This window comes from Pyricularia oryzae, chromosome 3 (genome assembly GCF_000002495.2).
Source record: "Pyricularia oryzae 70-15 chromosome 3, whole genome shotgun sequence".
NCBI classification, from domain to species: domain Eukaryota; kingdom Fungi; phylum Ascomycota; class Sordariomycetes; order Magnaporthales; family Pyriculariaceae; genus Pyricularia; species Pyricularia oryzae.
In genome coordinates, this window is record NC_017849.1 from 6,124,884 (window position 1) to 6,147,434 (window position 22,551).

A 22,551-nucleotide genomic window follows, 5' to 3' on the forward strand; every position below is an offset into this window, starting at 1 on the left:
ACGGGCGTTACATTTTCCTGTTTGCAAACAAATGGTGGTCTATACTATGCATTGTATCGATTCTCAAGGGCCGCGGTGTTTGCACAAAGCCAAACGTTTGTGCGGTTGGACTCTTTGTTCCCACCCACTTCACAGACCAACGCATTCTGGGTCAAGCAGTATAGCTATACATGACCCTATGTACTGGACGCAATTGCGGTGCTTTTGCTCCTGGGAAACAAGAAAAAAATTCACAAATTTGTAGCCACAAGACAATAATCGTCTCTACGGGTCTCACACAAGTAAATGCAAAAATTCTCATCTTGCAAGCAAATCACACACGCGAGACATTTATGTCGTTATTATCTGGTATGGCGCATTACAGGTAGCTAGTCATATCACATGTACATTAATCCAAGACCTGGGATCTCGTTATATCCTTCCTAAACCTCAACCTAGTTTTCAGCTTCAAAACGGACTAGTCGAGTTATCGACACCGCTGTAGTAGTTGATAAAGTTAAAGATCTCCGTGTGCCAGACCAGGCTGTTCTCAGGCTTGGTGACCCAGTGGTTCTCGTCTGGGAAGTTCAGGAACTTGCTGGGAACTCCCTTGACCTGGAGCAGGTTGAACAGCATGACGCCCTCGGACACGGGAAGACGGTAGTCGAGGTCGTTGTGGATGACAAAGTGCGGCGTGGCCCAGTTGTCAATGTAGCGAAGCGGGTTCCAGTCGTAGTACGGCGAGCCAGGTTCGTTGGATGACTGGTTGAAAGGGCCGTTGAAGTCGTGGTTCATGAACCAAAGCTCATCTGTAGCGTACTGGTTGAGAGTCGAGGTAACACCATCGTGGGTTACGAGTGCCTTGAACTCGCGGCCCAACGGCTGACCTTGGATCTGTAGTGGGATAAGGTGTGAGTATTTGCAGGAGACAAGGTTGACGTTAAGGTAGCCAGAAAAGACAAAAACTTACGTAGTTGGTCATGTAACCACCAAAGCTCGCTCCGGCCTCGATTCCATTCTCGGTGTCGACATAGTCAAGGTTATCCCTCACATACTCCCAAGCGTGCACCTAGAAGAGTGTTAGATCATCATCAACACAGGCATATAAACAAGGAATAGTACTCACAATATCCCAGTACACAGTTCTCCACCGTCCCGACACGGCATCGGTCAAGTTCTGTCCGAAACCAGTCGATGCGGTCGGGTTGGGCGCAACGACAACGTAGCCCTGGTCGGCCCACACCTTAAAGTTCCAGCGGGTGCTCCACGTGTTGCTGTGCGCTCCTTGCGGTCCTCCGTGGGTGATGAAAGCCAAGGGATACTTCTTTGTGCTGTCAAATCCGGCCGGACGAATCACCCAAGCCTGCTGCTTGTTCTCGGTGGTGTTGCTGCTGTAGTAAAACTCGGACACGTCGGCCGAGCTGAGGCCAGCAAGCTCCGAATCGGCGAGGTTGGCCTGGAAGTAAACCTTGGTAGACCCCTTGCCCTCGCCCGACACTGTGTGAATGTCCCGGCTCGACCATATCTTGGAGTCGGAGACGAGCACAGAGCCATCCGGAAGTGGGTAGAATCCAGCAACGGAACCCTGGTCGGTGATGTTCTTGGGCACATACGAATCGCCAGCTGTCAGGGGTACTGCAAACACCCTCGAATGACCCAGGTCCGCGGCGTCGGCATATATGGTCTCGCCGTCGTGCGACCACTTGGCCGAGCCTGGTGCGCGGTCCCAGTCACCAGCCAGCCTGGTGATGTTGAAGCCCTTCTCCTTGTCACCGTTGGCGTCGGCGACGTACAGGATGGAGCGGTCGGACTCGTAGTTGATGCCATTCATCTGCACGTATGCAATCTTGCTGCTGTCGGGAGAGAAAAAGGGGCTCGCCGAAGCGCCCTGGGCCTCGGGGTACTTGGCGCTGCTGCTACGGGGGTTGATGGGGACAGCATCCTTGGCGGTACCGGTGAAGGGGACAAGGTAGATCTGGGTGCTCGTCGTGTTGGCGAGGGGAAGTCCAATATCCTTGGTCATGAAAGCAACCTTGCTGCCGTCGGGGGAAAGCTCGTAGTCGCTAGCACCGTTGAGGTCGTACGGGCTCTCGGCGCAAATAACGTCGCATATTCCAGTGACGTAGTTGGTGAGGTTGCCAGAGAGGGAGTAGCCGCTGCTACCAGACTTGAGGACACCTCCGAAAACGGCATTTTTCTGGGGGGTCAGCCAGTAGTCCTGGATGATGGCAGTAATGTTAGCAAGTCACATGCATGTATATTTCGCAAGGATAGTATTTACCCAGTGACGAGGATACAGCGACGTGTAAATGTTGGCTGAGCTCCTCGCCTTGGTGGCAAGCTGCTCGTTGTACACAGTTCCGTTAGGGTACGCCTTGGCGGTGAGCAGGAAGTTGATGTCGCCAGAAGATGTGCGCGCCGCTTTGAGTCCGGAGTAGGGGGCCGGAAGGGAGGCCACTAGGGTGGCGTTTGTCGGCGAGTGGAGATCCGCGGCGTACAAGCTGACACCTCCATCCTCTTCAGCATTGGTGCCGTTGAGGTAGATGATGCTGGTCGGAGTCGGACCGGCAAACACAACCTCGGAAATGTCGGATCCGTTGAACCAAACAGAGATGTCGCCGGTCTTGAGGTCCAAGATGTTCCACCAGTTCTGTCGAGAACCCGACTCGAAAGAGTACTTGTTGGCTGTGAAGAGAGCAAATTCCTGCAATGCAATGATTAGTCACTAACCGGACACGCGGATATCACATCAATTGACCAGTTTCAACTCACTCCTGACGGATTGGGCACGGCATCAGAATACCGGTTTGCTGACAGCATAGCCTCTGGGGTTATGGCCCAGGCGACGGGCAGGGCGACCGCCGCCAACAAGCTCCTGGTAACATGCATGATTGATAGTTCGACAAGGATCGTCGGAACAAGCAATACTCAAGGCAGCCAAGGCGTGAGAAGCTGTAGGTTGCGACTGGGCAAAGCTGGGCAGGCTGCAAGCTTATATCGTCCAACCTTTTGCTCGCATCGTCATCGGTGCAGAGATTCCCCTGGTTGGCACCTATACCAGAATGGGAATTTATTCATTCCGCAATTGACCCGGGCGGGGTTGTCAGCATGTGGCGCAAGCGAGTTCAGGAAAGACGTAAGAATGCTGATAGCTGTTGGTTCGTTCCGATGGTGCTTCGTCATGGAACAATATCGACCTTCCTTTTCAGGGTTGCGTGGGCCGATTGATATTGGATGGATGAGCGTTATTATTTGTTGCGGATCGGACCAGCGAAAGTACCTTGCTTTTGTGGATAATATAGCATGGGTGCCTACTGGTGCCACCATGGTACAAATGAGGGGTATCGGAGATCAAGGCTCGCAAGGTTCTCTCTGGGTCTAAAGTGGCCTCGTATTGTGAACATAGGGAGAGGTTGGGAAGCTGCCGATCATCCGGCGCCGGCAACAGTACCCGTTGTCCGGCGTTCGTCCTATCTTTGGTTGATAATTTCTGGTTGCTGGGTGGATTGAACCACAAGGTCGGTACATGTACAATGGTGTGCAAACATACTAAGCTTTAGGTTGGACGAAGTAGTCGCGACGGACTTTTGTCAGTTGGATTTAGGCCCCCTAGAGTAGTTCTAGACTAGATAGTTTGAATCTGTGCGCGCCAAGGCTGGCATAAACTTGCTAGTCTCGGGGCTCAGGAACGCAATTGAGTTGAGATCTGATGCTAAAGAACTCGCATTGGAGAGCGGCATCCGAAAAGAAACCCTAGTTCTAATCTAGTGTAGAATGAGTTTTAGAATCGCCCTATGTGGCTGGATGATTTACTTCTGGTAGTCGATAAGCAACGTTTAATGATGAATTTATTAAACTCTTGAGCCTCTGACTATTTCTTGGATTGACTTTTTTTTTTTCCGCCCCGCTTTCGTTGACGCCAGGAACGACCCCATCACGCCCCTCATCCATTCGGAGTCCGTTCGTGCCTGTCCAAGTTGAGATGGCATTGACATGGCGATTATCTTATCTTATCCATCTCATCACGTGCCTTGGTGTGTGCCTCCCCACAGGCTGCCACACGGCGTTTTCGTCGGTGGATCTCAGACCGACGAGATTTTAATGTACCGAATGGAAAGATAGGATTTGGGCATAGTCGAGAGCTTGTTTGCAGACTGTTGTCCCTATAAGGCTGCTTCTTGTATATCGAACTCATCAGTCTTGGCCGCCAAGTCCCAGCCCTATCCCTAAAGCCAGCCAAGCTTTAGAACGGCTCCTATCTCGCGGCATGCTATCTGCTTCTGTTTCCCCGCACTCGGCACATCCAATCTCTGGGCATTCAGAACCGCTCATCCAACCATGGAGGACTCTTCGTCGTCGGCCGCTGAGCGGCAGCCCCTCCTCGGCCCTCTTCAGCCCTCATTCTCGGCCTCGTCGTCCGGCAGCACAATAGCCAGCTTTCATCCAGGGCCGCCCAGCATGTTCACCAGCCTCAAGCGCCGCCTTGCCGTCTCGGACGACTCCGAGGTCAACCATGGCTTCCGCACCACCCACCTCATCAACCCGGACATAGCTCCGATGCCCCCCTCCCGCCGGATCTGGGGTCGGCCCCAGTACCTTGCCTTTTTTGCCATTGCCCAGTTTACCATCACAGCCTGGGCGGCCAGCGCCGCTATCCTTGGGCTGGGTCTCGCAGTGTGGGAGGCCGTCGTGGCGCTTTTCGTCTCGCAGGTATTTGTCGTCACCGTCGCCTCCGCCACCGGCTGGGTCGGTGGTGAGTGGCATGTGGGATTCACTGTCGTCCAGAGGATCATTTTTGGCCAGCTCGGTAGCTACATTGGCATCGCCATCCGGGTCACCCTTTCCGTCGTCTGGTACGCCAGCCAGGCCTGGCTCGGCGGCTTGTGTGTGACCGCCATGATAAGCTCATGGAGCAGGGCCTTTCTCGAGATGCCAAACACCTTTCCCGAGGATGCTCACGTCGCCACTCGCGACTTTGTCGGCTTCGCAGTCTTTCAGCTCATCAGCGTCCCGCTCATGTGGTTCCGCCCAGAAGTCGCGATCCGGCCCGTTGCCATTGCAAACTGCGTCACCTTTTGCGTCATGCTGTCCATCACCGCGTGGACCTGCCACACCGCCGGCGGCGTGGGCCCGTTGATCCGCGCTCCCGGTCCGCCCTCCCCTGACCGAGCCTGGACCTGGTTCTACGCCATAACCAGCGGCATCGGAGCCATCAGCGCCGGCATCCTGAACCAGGCAGACTTTACCCGCTTCGCCAAGCGACAGGGCGATCAGGTTCCGGGGCTGGCCTTTGCGACTTTTGTTCCGGGCACCATGGTCCCGTTGATGGGGATTCTGACGGCTAGCGCCAGCCTGGTGGTCTGGGACGGCCAGCCGCCGTTTTGGAACCCCCTGTACATTGTTATACAGTGGATGGTGGACGACTATACTGCGGGCAGGCGTGCGGCTGCCTTTTTCTGCTCGCTCGGACTGGTGTGTAGCCAATTGGCCGAGAACATCATGGGCAATGGATATGCCGCCGGGATGGACCTCGCCGGCCTCTTCCCTCGCTACATCAACATCCGCAGGGGTTGCATGATTTGCGCCGCGCTTTCGTGGGTCGTACAACCGTGGTTGTTTTACAACACTTCTTCCGTGTTTGTCGCGACCATGGCGTCTTTCTCGGTCTTTCTGGCCCCTTTGACCGGGATCATGGTGGTAAGTCGGCTGTGCTCTTTATGAGGCTTTGATCGTCAGGCTGACCATTCTGTATAGACCGATTACTTTCTCTTGCGCAAACAAAAGATCGAACTCTCTCAGCTGTACACCCTCGACAAAGACGGTAGCTATTTCTTCACCCACGGCTTCAACCTGCGAGCCATACTGGTCTGGATTCTCTGCTTTGTTCCAGCTGTGCCTGGCATGGTAGGTCGATTGAACCCAAACATCAGCGTCCCTGATGGCTTGGTCAAGTATAACACGGGGAACTACTTTTTTGGTAAGTCAGGCCCCAGAAGTTTACTTTGTTTGCAAGCCAAAATTCTCACCGACGTGGACAGGTTTCTTCTCCGCTTCCCTGATATACTACGTCGTCGTGCGAATATTCCCACCCAAGAATCTGGGTTGTGCCGACCCTGTCGACATGTATGGCACCTTTACCGAGGAGGAGGCCCGGAGGAAGACCATTGCACCGTTTGAGCCGGCAGACCCCAACGCCGAGCCGGCGAAGCTCGACGAGGCTGCGGACGTGCCGGAAAGTAGCAATCGGGCGGCTGCTCGGGATGTATAGCGCGAATGGTAGGCAATTCAGCTGGATTTGTGAGACTAGTGTAGAAACAGTCTCCTGCGCAATTTATCGTCATCTGTGCTTTTGCCAAGAACCCCATACGCTCGCTGCCCAACAAATTTCAGATGCCAAACAAAAACAGTGCCCACTACATGCCAGTAGCCTTAAAAAGTAAGCCAAAGCGAATGCAAAAGCAAGCACAACCCATTCAGGCAACTCTTGAAACGACAAAACAAAAAGCTCGCTAGCCACCAAAACTCACACTCAATCCTTGGTGACGTACAGATAAACAACCGGACTCTCCCCCGGCAGCCCGCTCCTCGTCTTGTCCCACCCGACCTCCTTGAGCGTCTTCTTGCAGCTGTCGCTGTCGTCCCCGTTGAACTGCATGCCCTTGTACCACTTGCCGTTGCCCGCCGGCAGCACCTCCCAGATGTTGTTGAGTCGGGGGTTGGAGTTGGAAGCCCCAAAGCCCTTCATCAGTTGGGCGATGGTGATATTCGTGGGGACGTGCGCCGCAGTGAATTCGATGTGCGTCCCGGGAGGCAACTGCCACGGCGCATCTGGGCCCGTTCGTAGAAAGTGTATCTTGGTGTGCTCGGGTGGGAAAAAGTAGCTGTATCCTGGCTCGCAGCCTACTCCTCCTGTGCTGTTGGTCATGTTGGCCGAGGGCGCGCTCCCGTCCAGGATGGGATAGGGGTATGGAGGTCGTCCGCCTGGTGTCATGACCGGTCTTGGATAGCCTTGCCCGCCATAGGGATTGAAGGCTTGCTGGGCCATGCCGTAGGGCATCATGACGGGTGTGTTTGGGGCACAGTAGCCGAAACCAGCAGGCTGCTGGAATTGCATTGGCATGTTGGCGTAGGGGCCTGGGTGGCCGTACATTCCGCGTCCTGAGCCGTACATGTAGTTCGGCGGACCACCACCGTCCGGACCCCAGCGCGCATTGAAGCCAGTGCCAGAGTAGGCCATGGTCGCCTGGTGGAATTGAGGCAGGACCGGCGGGGGAGGCGGGCCGTTGACGGGAGGTAAAGGAGTGTTGGCTGATGCTGTCGCGGAGCGGGTGGCAGCGGGTGTAGCAACACTGGGTGTTGGTGCTGGCTGAGCTGGCGAGGCTGCCTGCTGCGATGGTGTGGGCGGGTGGCTGGCTGCTCGAGACTGCGAGCGTGAAGTATGACTTCTAGCCGAGTGGTCCGACATGGTATCAGGTCAAGATCTGGGTATGGTAGGCGAAGTGTTAAAAATAGCTGGGAATAAGAGAGTACTTTGGCTTACCTGAGGCTGGTTCTAGTTGGCAGGAATCCAGACAGGAACCCACTGTGCGGTGTAAGGGTTGAAGACGGTACTCCAGCGGCCTTGTCTCTGGCTTACGACTCCTGGGTGACGTCCGTGAAAGGATGAGTTGAAGGCTTGTTGAGCAGAAATGTAGGTTGGCTCAGGGGCTCGATGATTTGTGCGTCTTGCGGGTGCAGGTTGTGCACGGTGAGTCTGGACAGGGACAGCTGTGGTAGCCGAGGTAGGACGAACGACAACAGGGCGGTCTGGACGAGTAACGTCTACAACTTGGCTGTTGACAATGTCGTAGGTTCGCTGACCGACTTTGTAGCCGCGGATGCGGATGTTTGAGAGGTCGTCACTGGGGTGAGGAAGTTGGCCTGTATTCAGGTTAGTTGGAGTAAGGACGAATCGAGCGAATGCCCTTAAATGTTGAATGAACAAGGGCCGAGTCACTTGACTTCTCAAGTCAGTGTTGTCAACAGGTCAACGGTGTCACTCGGGTACAGTGACTTGACCATAGACAGTCACGGCAGGATGTGTAGCCAAGGCAATTAGTAACAAAATGTGCGACAGTAACCTACCCAAAGCAGCCCACCGAGGAGGTAGTGGTCCGTTGTCGTACTGTCTTGTAGAATGGCTATAGCCTCGCTCACAGTCTTGCGAGATAAAAATCTCCTTGTGCCAAATCTCGTTGTTGTCGGCGTCGAAAAACCCACAGACAATAAGCCAGGCCCAGTAGCGGCGAGGAGTAGCGATGGACAGAAAGTACTGGCCGATGATGCACTTGACTGCTGGGTAAGGAAACCTGAGGTCTGGCGTGAAAGGAGGCGATGATGGCGACTGAGCGGTAGGCCGTTGGCCGCGAGGTTGGCGATCCAGTTTGTTGACACGAGACACGGCAGTGCCTCGCAGTTGTTTCTTGAGACTCGGGTAGATTGAAGCAATGTGTGGGATTGACAAAGTATTGGTGGCTGTGGTGGATGAGAGAAAATGTGCAGCAGACTTTGGGAGGAATTCGTAGTTAATATGCCCTGCGGACAGGAAGTGACTAGACTAGACAACATGAAGAAGACAATGACTAAGAGCTGGACAGCAGCGAGGATGGAGCAATTTTCCCTTCCAATTTGGGATCAAATTCTCTAGTCACTCTATGGAATTGACCAATCCACCCGTCGTTTGTTGTAGTGGGATGATTGGAATTGCAGCCCCTGAATCCCGCCCAACTCAATATTCAATGGTCTGTGATCTCTGATCTGGTGTCCATGGTCCAGTGACAGTCCAATTTTTACTTGCACCTCAGGGTAGTTGATGAGTCACCCTGTTATTGTCCTAAGTTGCTCTAAATGACCTCGTGCACATCCAGGCAGAGATTTGACGTGGATGGCATATGGACCCGACAGCCGGCGCGACTTGCTTATAGATGCAATAATCCCGTAGGCCTCGTTGCTCCGAATCTTCGACTGGCGTTTGAGGATCGAGTGAGCTATTGAGTAAACCGGTTCGAGACCAACTGTTTGAGCGACATCGCATCTGCTAGTTCAACTCAATGTTTGAGGTGGAAGTGGCCGGATGTTGATTGTCTAACTCGGATCCAAGCCTCGGCCATGGTCTTGAGGCTGTGAATCTAAAGGCTGAACAACCAGAGTACTTTTTACGTGTGATCGTTCGGGGTCGATCTTGATGTTGCTGTTGCGAAACGCTCGTCTGCGATTTGCATCACAAGCAAAAGTGTTGCATCAGCGCGCCGCTATGCCTCACCCGCTGGTGCCCACCCTCTCGTCTCTCACAGCCTCCCGTTTGGAAGCGCGCCTCTTCTCCATGTCGGCAATGAGATTCTTCAGATACACCTCGGACTGCACGCTCTGGCTGTACTCGACAGCCGTCCACAACCAGACGTTTCTCCTGTCGGCATCAGCCCCCGCCGCAAGCAGCGTCCGAAGCACCAACATGTTCCCTTTACTGCTGGCGTAATGCAGCGCAGTGTTGCCCTCGAGATCAGCCTGACGCACCGCCTCGTACGCACCACCGGGAACATACGTCAGCAGGATCTGCAGACAGGTATCGTGACCACCCAGGGCGGCCTCCATTACGGCGTCTCGCCCGCGACTGTCGCGTCGGTGGATGACGGACGGATCAGCCTCGGCGATCGCATGCACGACCTCTGTGTGACCGGCCGCCGCGGCCAGCATCAACGCGGTCTGGTGTTGTTCGTTGAGGGCCGGTCCGACGGTGGGCGACTCGTGACCGAGCGATAGCAGCAGGCGCACAATCTCGACGTGGCCTAGCTTGGCAGCCAGGTGCAAATTCGAGTTGCCGGCTTCTTCGCGGGATCCGGTCAGGTCGGGGTTGTGCAGGAGGTTCGGGTGAGATCGGAGGATACGGCGGACCAGGAGGGCGTCGTCGGCGCGGATGGCTCGGCGGATGCGAAGATGAGGGTCGATCCTAGACGATGAGATTAGCCTTGCTGCTTGGGGTCTGGAGGGGTCATGACTTGAAGCTCGTCGCTCACATTTTTTCCTGGTTGATTCCAGCAGGCTTCAATGAACCATTGGAAGATGAGAGCCGGACACGGCCTTTTCCAGAGGTAAGACCTCGTGTGGTCTGGGCTGTGCCGCCGTCATTGGGTTAGCGCGATGTCTGGCGTCTCGTGAGGGGTTGCTTGTATTGGTATTGTTGTAGTGAGCGGGCTGGAATCCCAAGATTACATCATCGCGACAGTCGCTAAGCGTCGCTCAGTAACGGTTCCATCACGTGATGATATCGGACCAATGACTTACAGTCTCTGGAAAATTACTAGCAGTTCGGCGCTGATGCAGGCCTGTACTTTGTGGGATTGATTGGAATTAGTAGAAGGGTTCTAAGCATCAATCTAAAGGTCGGTTATTCAATGCAAACCATTCAATGGCGTCGTTCATTTTCCTGTTCAAGAATACAGTTCTAGAACTCTTCTCTTACTGGCAAGACCCTAACCCTGAATAACATCAAGATTTGCTATTGTATGCTTGTCCGTTTTACCAACCGATTACATTTCTGGCTTTCACTTTTTTTGTAATGATATTTTCAAGTGTGCACAGCTCTGTTAAGCCTACCGCTAACCATGGGCGCATAGGTTGTAGCTGGGCTATTTTGGTGCTGAATATAACCCAGTTGCAAGGAACACCTTCACTGAAGGGTTATTTTTCTCGGTTATGAACCAAGGGCATAAGAGAGCCATTATCTTGTCAACTCTAATAGAAATTAGGGAGCAGGACCCTGATTACCTTGTATAGCATCGCAAAAAGTGAATTAAAAAAATTGCAGGGAAATATTCACCCCTTGCCGTTGACATATGCCCAGCCAAACTCTATTGCAGTGCAATTCAAGCCCTATTAATAGTTCCTTGGTAGTAACTGAATCAGTCAGTGGGTGAACAAGTCAGCAAAGATCAAAGCAGAGATCCATAAGATTTGGACAGGGTGCAATGCATGCAGCTGCAATTTGACAGAATTAGAGCCGCTGTCGGTCGGCATGACCGATAGTTTTGTTGATCTTATCGAGGTATCTACCTACTTGGGGGCTGTATGATATTGGCCCCCTCAAAGAGGGGGTTACAAAACCATGATTTTGTAAAAAACCGTGGGCCAGTTAGTGCACAATATGGAATGGCGCGCCAGCCCACTAACAAAAGCGGAGCATTTTTTTTTTCCAGTAACTACCGCAATAATTTTTTTTTTGTTAGTGGGCTGGTGCGCCATTCCATATTGTGCACTAACTGGCCCACGGTTTTTTACAAAATCATGGTTTTGTAACCCCCTCTTTGAGGGGGCCCATATCATACAGCCCCCAAGTATCTATGTTGGGCGCCCCCTCATGGTCAATCCCCGCACACGAACCATTGAAACAACACATGGATTTACGCGGACAAAAGATTCGGTTCTTGCCGTCTAAGCAAGCAAAATATCAGGCCAGTGGCTTGTAGCCACCAATAGGGATCTGGAAGCTCTCCATTCCAGCGTGTATTGCGAAAATTTACTGGCGATTACCAAACATCATTCCCCTTTGCGTCAGCTTTGATTTGTGCTACAAACAACTAGCTAGAAATTGCATGGATCTAGATGGAAGAGAATCCTTTTTTTTCATATTAACAGTTATAACCTAGAGAAATTCTCATATTGAGGACCAGCGTAGTCATTTGTAGGCCTTTACAAAATACGTATTTAGAAACTTTACTGGCAGCCAGGGCGATCTACCACGATTTGTCATGGTTATCCTTGATCGGACAGGCCGTTGCAAAGACACATTCTGCATACAAATACTTTGCTATATTCCGTCCAAATACGCCAATTAAACACATTACTTTCTTCATTGTTCGGGCAATTCAGACTGTTACACTCGTTTGAAAATCTAGTCTACATAATAATTCGTTGACTAACTCTTACATTCGTTTCGCCACCATATTCCACTTCTACATCACCACTTTCTGGGCCTTCGCCGATTCACTAAACAAGCCTTCAATATGCGTCCCATTTCATTCGCCCTGATGGCCTCGTTGCTACACACCGTCGTCCCTGCTCCCACGCCGGAGCCAATGCCCGAGCCCATGTGGGTGGGACCCGTTGAGCTTACGCCCTCTATTTGTATTAGCCTGGTAGCACTCGGGGTGACTTGCACCAACATGATTCACAACTTGGGCAAAACTCAGGTAAGTTTACCACCAAAGGGGACATTCTCGACCGGAGAAAACTTTGTATTCTGTTGCTTACGACGCCCTATTACCTCCAGGTCGACAATGTCAAAGAAGCTCACAGGATCTCAATGTTAAATGTCGAGCAAAACATCGGCTGTATAAAGAACCTAGATCCCGGAAATCACGTGGCTACAGAGTTACAGAGAAAGGTTAGAGATATAAGAGACTCCACAGCTCAAGCCGGACGCTACTCTTCTGGGCCGCCACTTCTCCCGTATAAGGGCAAGTTGGTCGCTGCCTACGAGCAGCATTGTGATGAGTTGATGCGTCTCAACGAGCAAGCAAAGAGCGAACTGAACAGGCTGCAGGGCCACTCCAGCCCCCGCGGGTCCCATGACGCCGAGCTCGGAAGGCCATCGTCTTCCGATTACTTGACCCCGCAAACAAGTCTCTCGTCAAACCCTGGATCTGGCCGCAATGGCGGCTCCAAAGAGGGTGGATGGATTAATGCGGTCAAGAATGGTGGTTCCTTTACATGGCCAGGCACAGGTTCTCGGAAGCATTCGGATGGTTTGTTGCCGCAGCGAAAGTGAGCCTTCCTTGAGCGGTGATTATCAGTCTATACTCGGATGAGCTCGGGCTGCCTAATGGTGAAAAGTGCATGATTTGCAGGAAAAATAGTTAGATATCAGGGTCAAGTTACTAGGTGTTGGAGTTTACAGTTTTTAATTTATTTTATCTATTTGGTACGGTCTAACCCGGTCACCCAATCGACTCATCTTGTACTCAGTGGAAAGGATACCTATATTCCTGTGGCCGAAGCCAGAGCTTGTACTGCCTTAGCTATGACCAAGGACTTTGAACCAAACGTACGAAGTTAAGTGAGCTCGAAACTTGAACACATGGCCAAGCAGATCGAGCGAGTGATCTTTACCGGGCCCGGATCATATATACACCGCAGAGACACATAGCTCTGATCCCAATCATGTCGTCACCTCGATTGTATCATGTGATCTGGGTTCATTTCAGATCGAGCCCTGGGTCGATCCTGCCTCTTGAGTGCCTTCCTAATCGGTTAACAGTCTGGCACGGATAGCGCCTTCCCAAGAATCAAGCAGTCGAGACCCTAAGACATCTGCGCACCATAAGGTTAATTTCGATTCACCGCTGTCTTTATCACAGTCCTTCTAGTTTTAATATTGTCACATTCATCCATACCCCTCACAGTTCGGATCAACCTCAACTGCTACAACAGAACAGATCTTGATCTGCCTTCTCATCATACTTCATTTTCGAATCACTTTTATCAACCGCTAGAAACCACAAGATCCTGGTACTCTCTCCCTGTCATACTTGAACTATCGTATTATCATCGGCGACTGCTGCGATCAAACACATCTTGATGTTAGCAATCTTCTCCTCCAGCTTGTGTTTATTCTGTCTGCAACTCTTTTCATTCACCTTGCCGCTTGTGGCAGAAGAATCACATTGATCACTGAATATTCCAACTGGCATCATCACTCGTGCCGCATCTAAGATGCGCCCCCCCAGTCAAAAGTCGTCGGACTTTGATATGCGAACCACAGAGGTTCCGATCAACAAGCCTTCGAGGCCTGCGCTGCCTACATCGCGTGAGAACGTAAACAATGTGTTACGACCAAACAAGTTGGGCCAGCACCAAGGAGGCCAGGTGGGGTCACACCCCTCCTGACGACATTCGCCAAAAAGAGAATCACCGACCGGCGGGAAAGGATTACATAAGGGGAAAAGACACGTGACATCACGTGATTGCCAAGAGAGGGATATGATTGATATGTCGCATATCAATCATAGCAGAACAAGTGATATGTCGGCTATGGAACATATCAAGCATATCACGTCGAGGGACATAGTCTATATAAGGCACGCTCATTACCATGTAGATAGATTCGATTCTAGGATTGCTTAGCAGCAATCAAACTCTAGTTAACCTCAATACTTACTTGAGAACAATCATAACTTCACCCCCAGTCATTGAGAACCCCAGTTACCCAGTCAGACGCTCAGTTGCTTCAACCCACTGTACTTTACCCTAAGAACAGGTTACCCCGATACCTTGATCGTAACACAATGCACCTCTGTTCACGTCTCCTCGACACTCGATTGATGATCGTCTGCGAAAGCATGAGAATCAACCCAAGAGAGCCGGTGTGGGAGCTCTCGCAGGTGAGTTGGTCAAAGAAACAAGATTTCTTCGGAAACACTTCCCCACTAACAAGGCATGGAAAAATCAACAGGATCTCGAGCTGGCTCAAGAACTCACTCACTTGAAACAATGCGGTCATCTTCCCAGCATAGACCACGGTGCACACCCCAAAATCCGTCACAGAGTCGTTCATCGTCCCAAGCCCCTCTGCAAACAAGAACGAACCAGACTCCAAAATCGCAACTCCCCAGGACTGCTACATCAAAGCCTCGTGCCGGGTCCAAGGCAACCCCTATCGATACGAGTTCTTCAATGAGCCAGTCGAAAACGCCAAGAAACAGGGTCAGAACTGCCCAACCCTCCGAGCAGGGTAGCTCTCGTATCCCTAGGCCTTCTGTGTCTGCCCCTCAGACACCTCACTCGGATGACCTGGAGCACCTAGATGTGCGCGCGAGCGATCACGCTCCCGACTCAATGCAGCCCAACAACTCTACAGCCGCTCCTGTCCGTCAAGTCCAGCCGTCAAATGCTGCAAAGGACATCATAGTCAAGGCCATTGCTGTGGCCGAGAGTGACATCTCACGCTACAAGGGATTGCATGGCAGATTCAGCGATGACATTGAGCAACTAACGAGTCAAATCATCAGGGATTTGGAGCGCGCTGGCCTAGCTACTATCCAGGTCGCAGCGACTGATGCCTCAGTGACCAGTCCGAGCAGCCACGACATTTCCGAGTTTATCCATAGACTTCAAGGTGCGCTCTCGCATCACGAGGATCGCGTGCTCAAAAGGCTCGAGTCACATCACACAGGCATGAGGCACCACGGAAGCAGGGTGGGCAACGAAATCAAGTCATTGATCAATAGCCAGACTACCAAGGTTACGTCCGAGGTTCAGCAACTCGGTCGTGCGTTTCGAACGCGCACGTTAGCTCGACAGTCGGAATTTACGCCACCAAATTCACGAGCCGCAGGATCCTCTGGAAGAAAGAGACCCCGGACTTCGAGCCCCTCCATCATGGTGGAGGATACCAACAACTGAGAGCAGACGGACCGGTCTCACGCTTGCTGTCTTGATGAGGATCTTCATTTTGTCTCGTTAAACCTTTTTGATGTTGGACCATGATTCGTTCGATTCTTTATCCCATGTTTATGATTGTTTTTTTTTTTTCTCTTGCCCTTCTTACAGTCCTTCCATGGGTTTGTTTCACCAAATTCCTGCTCATTATCAAGCCATTTGTTGTTTTTTTGAGAACCCTTTCTACAAATCATCCATACGGCTTCATTTGACTCTCCACTCCATTCTTACGTACGCCCAAGGCATCTATGCAGATGCAATCATGGTATTTGTTCACTTCGTTTCTCCATGGCCATTTTTCATTCAGCATCACTTAGCTCTGTTTGGACTACCCCAGTCTCAGGATATTACCTGATTGTAATTTTTTCACCTTGGCTTGGCCTAATCAAGTATTGGCAAGACATCCCTTGATTCGGTGATTGGCAAAGGATGAGCAGGCGATATGGTCGCCAACAATCAATGTTTGTTCAAATAGTTACTGTAGAAACACCTCACTGTATTTTCGTCCCATGCCATCGTGCAAGGTATGCAAGCACATGGAAAAAACCTCATCCACAAAAACTTATCCTGTCCTAGACCAAAATATTGGCCAATCATTAGTCTTGCAGTGCCTATACAGGCTTGTAATCGAGATTAGATATGCCACCCTGACGTATTCCCGGCACCAAGCTCGTATTCCCGATAGCGTTAATCTTTTCTCCAACGGAGGTCAGTAGTGGATCAATTGACATTGATTAGGCATGATCTCCCCGCCCGATCTTGTCGCCGAGAGCCGGAGCGGGGAGGTGGCTGCGAACACACAGGGGAGATTTTGACAAGAAATCCGGACTAGATCAGGGATTGCCGAGTCACCGAGGCGAATTGGTTTCTGTGACTCAATTTGGATCTTTTCTGGCCGCAACTTTACTTGCAAGTCTAGTGCTGGATCGTTAGGTTTGAACTCTGCAACGCACTATACACTAGGCTAGGCGCTTGTCCATTTACGGAGCTAATTGAAAAAAGTCACCAGATACCAGTCACCGCCAGATTTTGAATGATCCTGCCAGGGGGCAAGGCATCACGACTGCGTTTACAGGGAGGGACCTGGAAACCACCAATTGACCATCACCGGCACAATGAACAATCATCCACCAGAAACTACGGGACCAACCTCCCAAACAGCTGGGGATCGGCGTCCCTCGGTGCAATCCATAGAAACGGACATCATCTCACCGGCCTCGCCCGCGTTACACGATCTGGAAAAGGCCACAACCGGCCCGAAAAAGTCCAGCGAGCTGCACAAATCCCTATCAAACGTCTTGTCCAGGGCGGCGACGCACCTGACCACCCGCTCGCTCCCGGAACCCCCACCGCCGCCAGACGGCGGCCTCCGGGCCTGGTCGCAGGTGGCCTGCGCGTGGCTCGTCATCTTTGTGACCTGGGGCCAGGTCAACGCCTTTGGTGCCTTTCAGACATACTACACCGAGGCGCTGGCGCCGCTGTCGCCCTCGGTCGTGTCGTGGATCGGCGCCGTGCAGGTCTGGCTGACCTTTTTCGTCGGGGCCTTCTCGGGCCGCCTGCTGGACGCGGGCTTCTTCCGCCCCACGGTGGTCGTGGGCGCGGTCGTGCAGCTGCTGGGCCTGTTTCTGATCAGCGCCTCCACGCGCTTCTGGCAGCTGATGCTCACGCAGGGCGTGCTGGTCGGGGTGGGCAGCGGCATCGTCTTCACCCCGAGCATGGGCCTCCTGTCGACGTACTTTGTCAAGCGCCGCGCCGTGGCCATCGGCCTGGCCACGTCGGGGAACGCGGTCGGCGGGCTGGTGTACCCGCTCATTGTGCGCCAGCTGCTGCCCGCTGTGGGCTTCGCTTGGACGGTCAGGGTGGTGGCTTTTGTGAATCTGGTGTGTCTGGGCATCGCGGTGGTGTTTATGCGGCCGAGGTTGCCGCCGCGCAAGAGCGGGCCGTTGATTGACTTTGATGCGTTCCGGGAGCCGGTCTACGTCGGGATCGTGACTGGGTTGTTTTTTGTCATGTGGGGGACCTACTATACTATCTACTATGTGAGCTGCCATTCCCTCCTTTTTCCGCGCTGAGGAGAGGTCTTTCCAGACACTAACGCCAGAGACAGATCGGATCCTATGGAACACAAGCTCTCGGCCTCCCCTACTCGACCGCCGCGATAACCGTCATCGTCGTCAACGCAGCGGGCCTACTTCCCCGCATCATCGTCCCCTTTGTGGCGGCCAGGTACGGCGCAATAAACACGGCGGTCCCCACGACTGCCATCTTTGCCATCGTGGCCTTCACGTGGCTGGCTGTGCGGTCCGAGCCCGGATACTATGCGTTCGCGACGGTTTACGGCATGTCCAACGGCGCCTTCCACTGCATCATGCCGACCGTCATCGCCAGCATCACCCCGCGGCTCGATATGGTCGGCACCAGGCTGGGGATGGCTTTTAGTATTATCGGGTTCGCGGCGCTGACGGGCCCGCCGATCGGAGGCGCGCTGCAGGGCGCCATGGGTGGGAACTTTATGGGTGCGAGCGTCTGGGCGGCCATGTCGATGGTCGTGTGCCTGGGGTTTATTTCATTTGCGAGATGGAGACTGGCGGGGTTTGATTTGGGGGCCAAGATATAGGTGCTGGAAGGGCTGTAGATGTCTTTGGATATGATTTGGGATATAGATACGTCGCTTATGTCAAAGTTGCAGGGACGCAGCCCAGGCCGTTTTGAGGTCACTAAGGTAATTTAACATCCATTTAGTGCACCGTGTTTCTAAATGATTAGTCAATGCGCCATGTTCAAGACTCGATTACTCTTGTAAATCTGTCGCAATCTGTCGCAATCTGTCGCGCCGGAGGAAAGGAATGTACGAGCGTTTCCATTGGTCATGAAGCAATGCTCTTAGTACACACCACGGAACTTTTTCCCTTCAAAGGCGGTATCGCTTTGGCGCATATGTCTTGGCTTTCAGGAATAAGAAGAACGAAAGTCTAATGCCTTTCAGAAGCCATCATCTCATTTTATAGATGCGATCGAACAGAACTAGTCATAACAATAGAACAGCTGACGCACCCCCTTCGGAAAGCAGGGATAGTGAAGCCCAAGATTTTACCGATTTGGGAAAAGACTAAAGGATTGCACGTGTTGTGAAAAGGTAAACGAACGGCAAGCGGCGAAACGGCAAAGACGGCCGACAAAACAGCAACTCGACTAGCCGCTCTTGTGCTCATCCGAGGAAATTGTCAATCGGCAAAGCAGGGGCAGATGGGATCAGCAGCTACGGACTATCCAAATCGGGAGTCCCCGCGGGGTTACCCGTGCCTGGCTGTTCGTTACCCATGTGGGGGCGGCCTCGTCTCGAGGAACCCTGCCGGGGGTTTGAGATGCGAGATTGAATTCACCGAACCTTTTTCCTTTTCGTAGCCAGGTTTACCATGGTTTAAGTGGTAAAGGATGCAGAAAAGGTGAGTGAGTAATTGTGTCAAACCCACGTGTTGTGCATCAAAAGGCTTTTTTCGGCGCGTGCGTCTCGGGGCTCCAATCCCAACTTTGGTCTTCCCTGCACAGCACACCGTCTCACACAGTTCAATATGCTCGAGCCGCGACAATTCATTCTTGCCTCAGCTTACTCCCACGCGCGCCTCGCTTACCGGCGAGGAGATTTTTCAAACCCCGAATTGTAGTCCTGTTGGGGCCTCACCCACACTTTTTTTGCTTTGATTAAGTTTGCCAGTCAGCAGATATGGAACCCACAAATGATGGGAAACAAGTCACACAGTCGGAAGCGACACAAAGGAAGAGGATCCGGAAGCCTAGAGGCCGCGGCTTGAGGACAAGAACGGGCTGGTACGTGCAAGCTGGCGCCAGAAGCGACAGAAGTGTTTCGGTGAGGAGTAGCGCACTGGCTGGCTACCCAGGATGGTTCTAGCAAACACAAAACACAAACACAAACATACACGCAACTTACACTGGCTGACTAACTACAGCCTGAACTGCCGAAAGAGACACAAAAAGTGCGACGAGAGGTTACCCATCTGTGGGCCATGCACCACCGCGGCTAGGGATTGCGTATTTCCCCCAGACGCACCAGGCGCCTGTGCAACACCCACAACCGTCACCAAGGAGACAAGGACATCAACCCCACTACACCTGCCAGATCACCATGAGACATTGCCGCCAATCGAGGATGCGTTACGAGCACATCTGCCCCCGGGTCCCACACATCAACGAGCCGTATCCAAACATACAGTCTTCGGTCTTCCACCTCCAGCAGACGGTCGACCAGGGTCTTTCTCCACACGCCGGCCGCAGAGTCTTGGCATGAGCCTCGGTGACACCTACGCGGGCACTTCAAATGGGTACTCGCCCGAGACGGTATCTTCGGAGCCGTGGACGACGGATCTGGCCTCGGCGCGCTGGCTATCTCTCGTCGCGACGGACGCGGCCAATGCCGACAGCAGCTTTTCCCTAGCTCCCAGCACGGCCCCGCAGACGCCGCCCGCTCCTGCCGCGCCACAGCCCACATTTTACACGGAGCCCGGTGACCCAGAGCGCAGGGCTTGGCAGCTGGATCGGGACTTTATGCTCTCGGGTCGCGAAGCATTCCTGTTCCGCCATTTCACGGACACGATGGCGGGCTGGCTGGACCTGCTGGATCCAACGGCACCTTTCTCATCGCGGGCGGTCAGGTTGGCGTTGCGCAACACGGGAGTAATGAAGAGCATACTGGCTCTAGCAGCCAAACACCTCTCAACATCAGCAACGGCTACATCATCTCCACCAGCAAATGGCGAGACGACCGGGTCGGTGCAGTACTACTACGAGACTCTGCATTATGTACAAGAGGCGCTGGCCTACAAGAGCTACACGCACTCGGAGGAGCTGCTGGTGACGGTGCTGGCCATATCGTCGTACGAGATGCTGGACGAGGCCGACGGGCGCGGCAACTGGCAGCGCCACCTCAAGGGCGTCTTTTGGATACAGCGGTCGCAGAACACGGACGGGGAGTGCGGCGGTCTCCGCGAGGCGGTGTGGTGGTCGTGGCTGCGGCAGGACATTTGGGCCGCGTTTCGCGAGCAAAGGCGCTGTCTCACAATCTGGAAGCCGAGGCTGGCCGTGTCCGAGCTGGACCAGGACCAGCTGGCCCGCAGGACGGTGTTTCTGCTCGCCCAGGCCGTCAACTGCTGCGCCGAGCCGGCGGGCAGCGGCAGGGGGACGGAGGTGGAGGCGCTGGCCAGGGAGATGGATGCGCTGCGGGGACACTGGGGGGAGCACTTTCGGCCGCTGCCGACGGCGAGGGGAGGAGGGCGGGACGCGGTGTTTGCGCCGCTGTGGGTCCACCCGCCGCGGTTCGGGGTCGCGGTGCAGGCGTTTGCGTTTGCGCAGATCCTCTTGACGCTGCACGCGCCGATGCCGCCGGGCTTTGATGGGTACCTCAAGGTGCAGAGGGTGCTGTCGGACGCGGTTGAGATCATCTGCGGCGTCGCCATGGAGATGACGGAGCCGAGCTGCCAGATCTTTTCCGCGCAGTGCCTGTACGGGGCGGGGCTGTGCGTGCAGGAACAGAGGAGGAGGGATAAGATCCTGGAGCTGATGGAGATATGCGAGGCAAGGTTCGGGTGGGCGCCCATGGCGACTTGGAGGGAGGATCTGAGGAAGGAGTGGGCTAAAGCGGATGGGAATGTGAGAGGGGTTGGGCTACCGTCGTTGAGGTAGCAGATGGTAGTATTTAGGCAAGGGTATGTTGCATGATAATACGATAATATGAAGACATGATATGATTCATGGGCTGATCACCATGGTCTTTACTTTTTGTTTGGCTGTATAGCCTGTATTTCTATAATCTACACAACCTTTCCTGTCGATCCAACAACATCCATCTGCCATTCCATCAACTTCCTGGCTTCTCTTACCCCCTCCTCCATCAACGTAGTCAATGTGAGCTTTGATGCATTTTCCTTGAGATGCGCAAGGTAGTCGTCCAAGACCAGCTTGTTGACGTTGACCTTGGTGACCCCTCCAGCGATGCACTTCTTCATTATATCCTCGGAGAAGCCGTTGGTGCCGTGCAGCACGATCCGCACCCTACCTGCTGCCGTACTGCGGATGGCTTTGAGACTGTTTGGAATTTGTCAGTATACAGTGGCGATAGCACCAAGTCAACACATGATGATCTTACCGGTCAAATTCCAACACGGGCCCCCTCTTGCCATACTCCCCGTGGACGTTGCCAAACGCAGGTGCCAAGAAATCGATCCCGGTAGCGATAAAATCCTCCACCTGCTCTGCAGTCGTCAACGCACCCTCCAGGTCCGCCGTGTCGGCGATACCATCCTCCCCGCCCTCGATCCTCCCCGGCTCGGCCTCGGTCGCGATCCCCCTGTCGTGGCAGTACTGGACCAAAACCTTGGTTTTTGCCAGGTTCTCGTCCATCTCGTAGTGGCTCATGTCGACCATGATGCTGTCGAACGGGAGATTGTCGGCGCAGTGCCGGATCATGGCCTCGTCCTGCGCATGGTCAAGGTGGATGGCCACAGGAACCGTTGCTGCCTTGGCCGCGTGCGCCGCCGCGTGGATCAACAAGCCGCCCGAGAACGTCACGGCCCAGGGAAAGACCTGAACGATAAGCGGCGAGCGCTTTGCCTCGGCGGCGGCGATAAAGGCAAGGACGTGCTCGAGGTTGTAGGCAATGGGCGCCTGCACCCCGTAGCCACCCTCCTCTGCGGCCTTGAGGATCTGGTAGGTTTTGTTTTTGGTAGGGTCCCAAGGCGACATTGTCCTGGTGAGTGGGGTTGAGCCAGCACCAAGTAGGAACAAATCAGCGAGACAATTTGGTATGATGTGATTGATACTTTTGAGTCGTTGACGAATGGGTCGTAAGTAGACAGTTAATTGATCATACTTTGGACGAGTGCTACCGAGACTAGGACCCTCCACCTCAAATCTAGCTGTCGACTTGCGTCATCCTCGAAAGACTGGCTTCCATCGTCTGTCAAAGCTTCCAAAACCCGTCGCATCTACCTTGGCCTCGGAAACCGTCCAAAATGTCTGGTCGCATCTCCGGGCTGCGTTGACACGGAGCGTCGTCCCATCCCCGCAGTGGAGTACAAGCTTTTCGGG

The 22,551-nt window shown here is 53.5% G+C and overlaps 11 protein-coding genes across 11 annotated transcripts; 5 read left to right on the plus strand and 6 right to left on the minus strand.

Moving 5' to 3' along the window:
• Positions 1–320: 320 nt before the first annotated feature.
• On the minus strand, positions 321–3,048 carry MGG_07877 (dipeptidyl-peptidase V). Its single transcript, XM_003713067.1, has 5 exons — positions 2,752–3,048; positions 2,261–2,683; positions 1,106–2,197; positions 950–1,048; positions 321–873 (listed from the first exon to the last, which is right to left on the minus strand). The coding sequence occupies exons 1-5, from the start codon at positions 2,866–2,868 to the stop codon at positions 448–450; spliced, it is 2,157 nt and encodes a 718-aa protein (XP_003713115.1). The 5' UTR covers positions 2,869–3,048; the 3' UTR covers positions 321–447.
• Positions 3,049–3,983: 935 nt separating this feature from the next.
• Positions 3,984–6,604, plus strand: MGG_07878 (thiamine transporter). The gene is made up of 3 exons (XM_003713068.1): positions 3,984–5,676; positions 5,734–5,956; positions 6,018–6,604. The coding sequence occupies exons 1-3, from the start codon at positions 4,318–4,320 to the stop codon at positions 6,245–6,247; spliced, it is 1,812 nt and encodes a 603-aa protein (XP_003713116.1). The 5' UTR covers positions 3,984–4,317; the 3' UTR covers positions 6,248–6,604.
• MGG_15257 (uncharacterized protein) lies at positions 6,509–7,444 on the minus strand (the record flags this gene model as incomplete). Its single annotated transcript, XM_003713069.1, has 1 exon — positions 6,509–7,444. One exon carries the CDS (start codon positions 7,442–7,444, stop codon positions 6,509–6,511), a length of 936 nt encoding a protein of 311 aa, XP_003713117.1.
• Positions 7,445–7,611: 167 nt separating this feature from the next.
• MGG_15258 (uncharacterized protein) lies at positions 7,612–8,909 on the minus strand (the record flags this gene model as incomplete). Its single annotated transcript, XM_003713070.1, has 4 exons — positions 7,612–7,746; positions 7,805–7,899; positions 8,104–8,575; positions 8,871–8,909. 4 exons carry the CDS (start codon positions 8,907–8,909, stop codon positions 7,612–7,614), a joined length of 741 nt encoding a protein of 246 aa, XP_003713118.1.
• Positions 8,910–9,276: 367 nt separating this feature from the next.
• MGG_15259 (uncharacterized protein) lies at positions 9,277–10,621 on the minus strand (the record flags this gene model as incomplete). The annotated part of the gene is made up of 3 exons (XM_003713071.1): positions 9,277–9,964; positions 10,032–10,123; positions 10,619–10,621. 3 exons carry the CDS (start codon positions 10,619–10,621, stop codon positions 9,277–9,279), a joined length of 783 nt encoding a protein of 260 aa, XP_003713119.1.
• Positions 10,622–12,017: 1,396 nt separating this feature from the next.
• Positions 12,018–12,781, plus strand: MGG_07880 (uncharacterized protein; the record flags this gene model as incomplete). Its single annotated transcript, XM_003713072.1, has 2 exons — positions 12,018–12,203; positions 12,284–12,781. The coding sequence occupies 2 exons, from the start codon at positions 12,018–12,020 to the stop codon at positions 12,779–12,781; spliced, it is 684 nt and encodes a 227-aa protein (XP_003713120.1).
• A 482-nt stretch (positions 12,782–13,263) lies between these two features.
• On the minus strand, positions 13,264–14,202 carry MGG_16956 (uncharacterized protein; the record flags this gene model as incomplete). The annotated part of the gene is made up of 4 exons (XM_003713073.1): positions 13,264–13,314; positions 13,542–13,570; positions 13,770–13,810; positions 14,171–14,202. The coding sequence occupies 4 exons, from the start codon at positions 14,200–14,202 to the stop codon at positions 13,264–13,266; spliced, it is 153 nt and encodes a 50-aa protein (XP_003713121.1).
• Positions 14,203–14,297: 95 nt separating this feature from the next.
• MGG_07881 (uncharacterized protein) lies at positions 14,298–15,544 on the plus strand (the record flags this gene model as incomplete). Its single annotated transcript, XM_003713074.1, has 3 exons — positions 14,298–14,393; positions 14,526–14,693; positions 14,785–15,544. 3 exons carry the CDS (start codon positions 14,298–14,300, stop codon positions 15,412–15,414), a joined length of 894 nt encoding a protein of 297 aa, XP_003713122.1. The 3' UTR covers positions 15,415–15,544.
• Positions 15,545–16,273: 729 nt separating this feature from the next.
• MGG_07882 (uncharacterized protein) lies at positions 16,274–18,225 on the plus strand. Its single transcript, XM_003713075.1, has 2 exons — positions 16,274–17,489; positions 17,558–18,225. Exons 1-2 carry the CDS (start codon positions 16,566–16,568, stop codon positions 18,065–18,067), a joined length of 1,434 nt encoding a protein of 477 aa, XP_003713123.1. The 5' UTR covers positions 16,274–16,565; the 3' UTR covers positions 18,068–18,225.
• A 949-nt stretch (positions 18,226–19,174) lies between these two features.
• Positions 19,175–21,147, plus strand: MGG_13894 (uncharacterized protein; the record flags this gene model as incomplete). Its single annotated transcript, XM_003713076.1, has 2 exons — positions 19,175–19,278; positions 19,419–21,147. 2 exons carry the CDS (start codon positions 19,175–19,177, stop codon positions 21,145–21,147), a joined length of 1,833 nt encoding a protein of 610 aa, XP_003713124.1.
• Positions 21,148–21,202: 55 nt separating this feature from the next.
• MGG_13895 (fructose-bisphosphate aldolase) lies at positions 21,203–22,469 on the minus strand. The gene is made up of 2 exons (XM_003713077.1): positions 21,611–22,469; positions 21,203–21,549 (listed from the first exon to the last, which is right to left on the minus strand). The coding sequence occupies exons 1-2, from the start codon at positions 22,204–22,206 to the stop codon at positions 21,276–21,278; spliced, it is 870 nt and encodes a 289-aa protein (XP_003713125.1). The 5' UTR covers positions 22,207–22,469; the 3' UTR covers positions 21,203–21,275.
• Between the last annotated feature and the right edge of the window lie 82 nt (positions 22,470–22,551).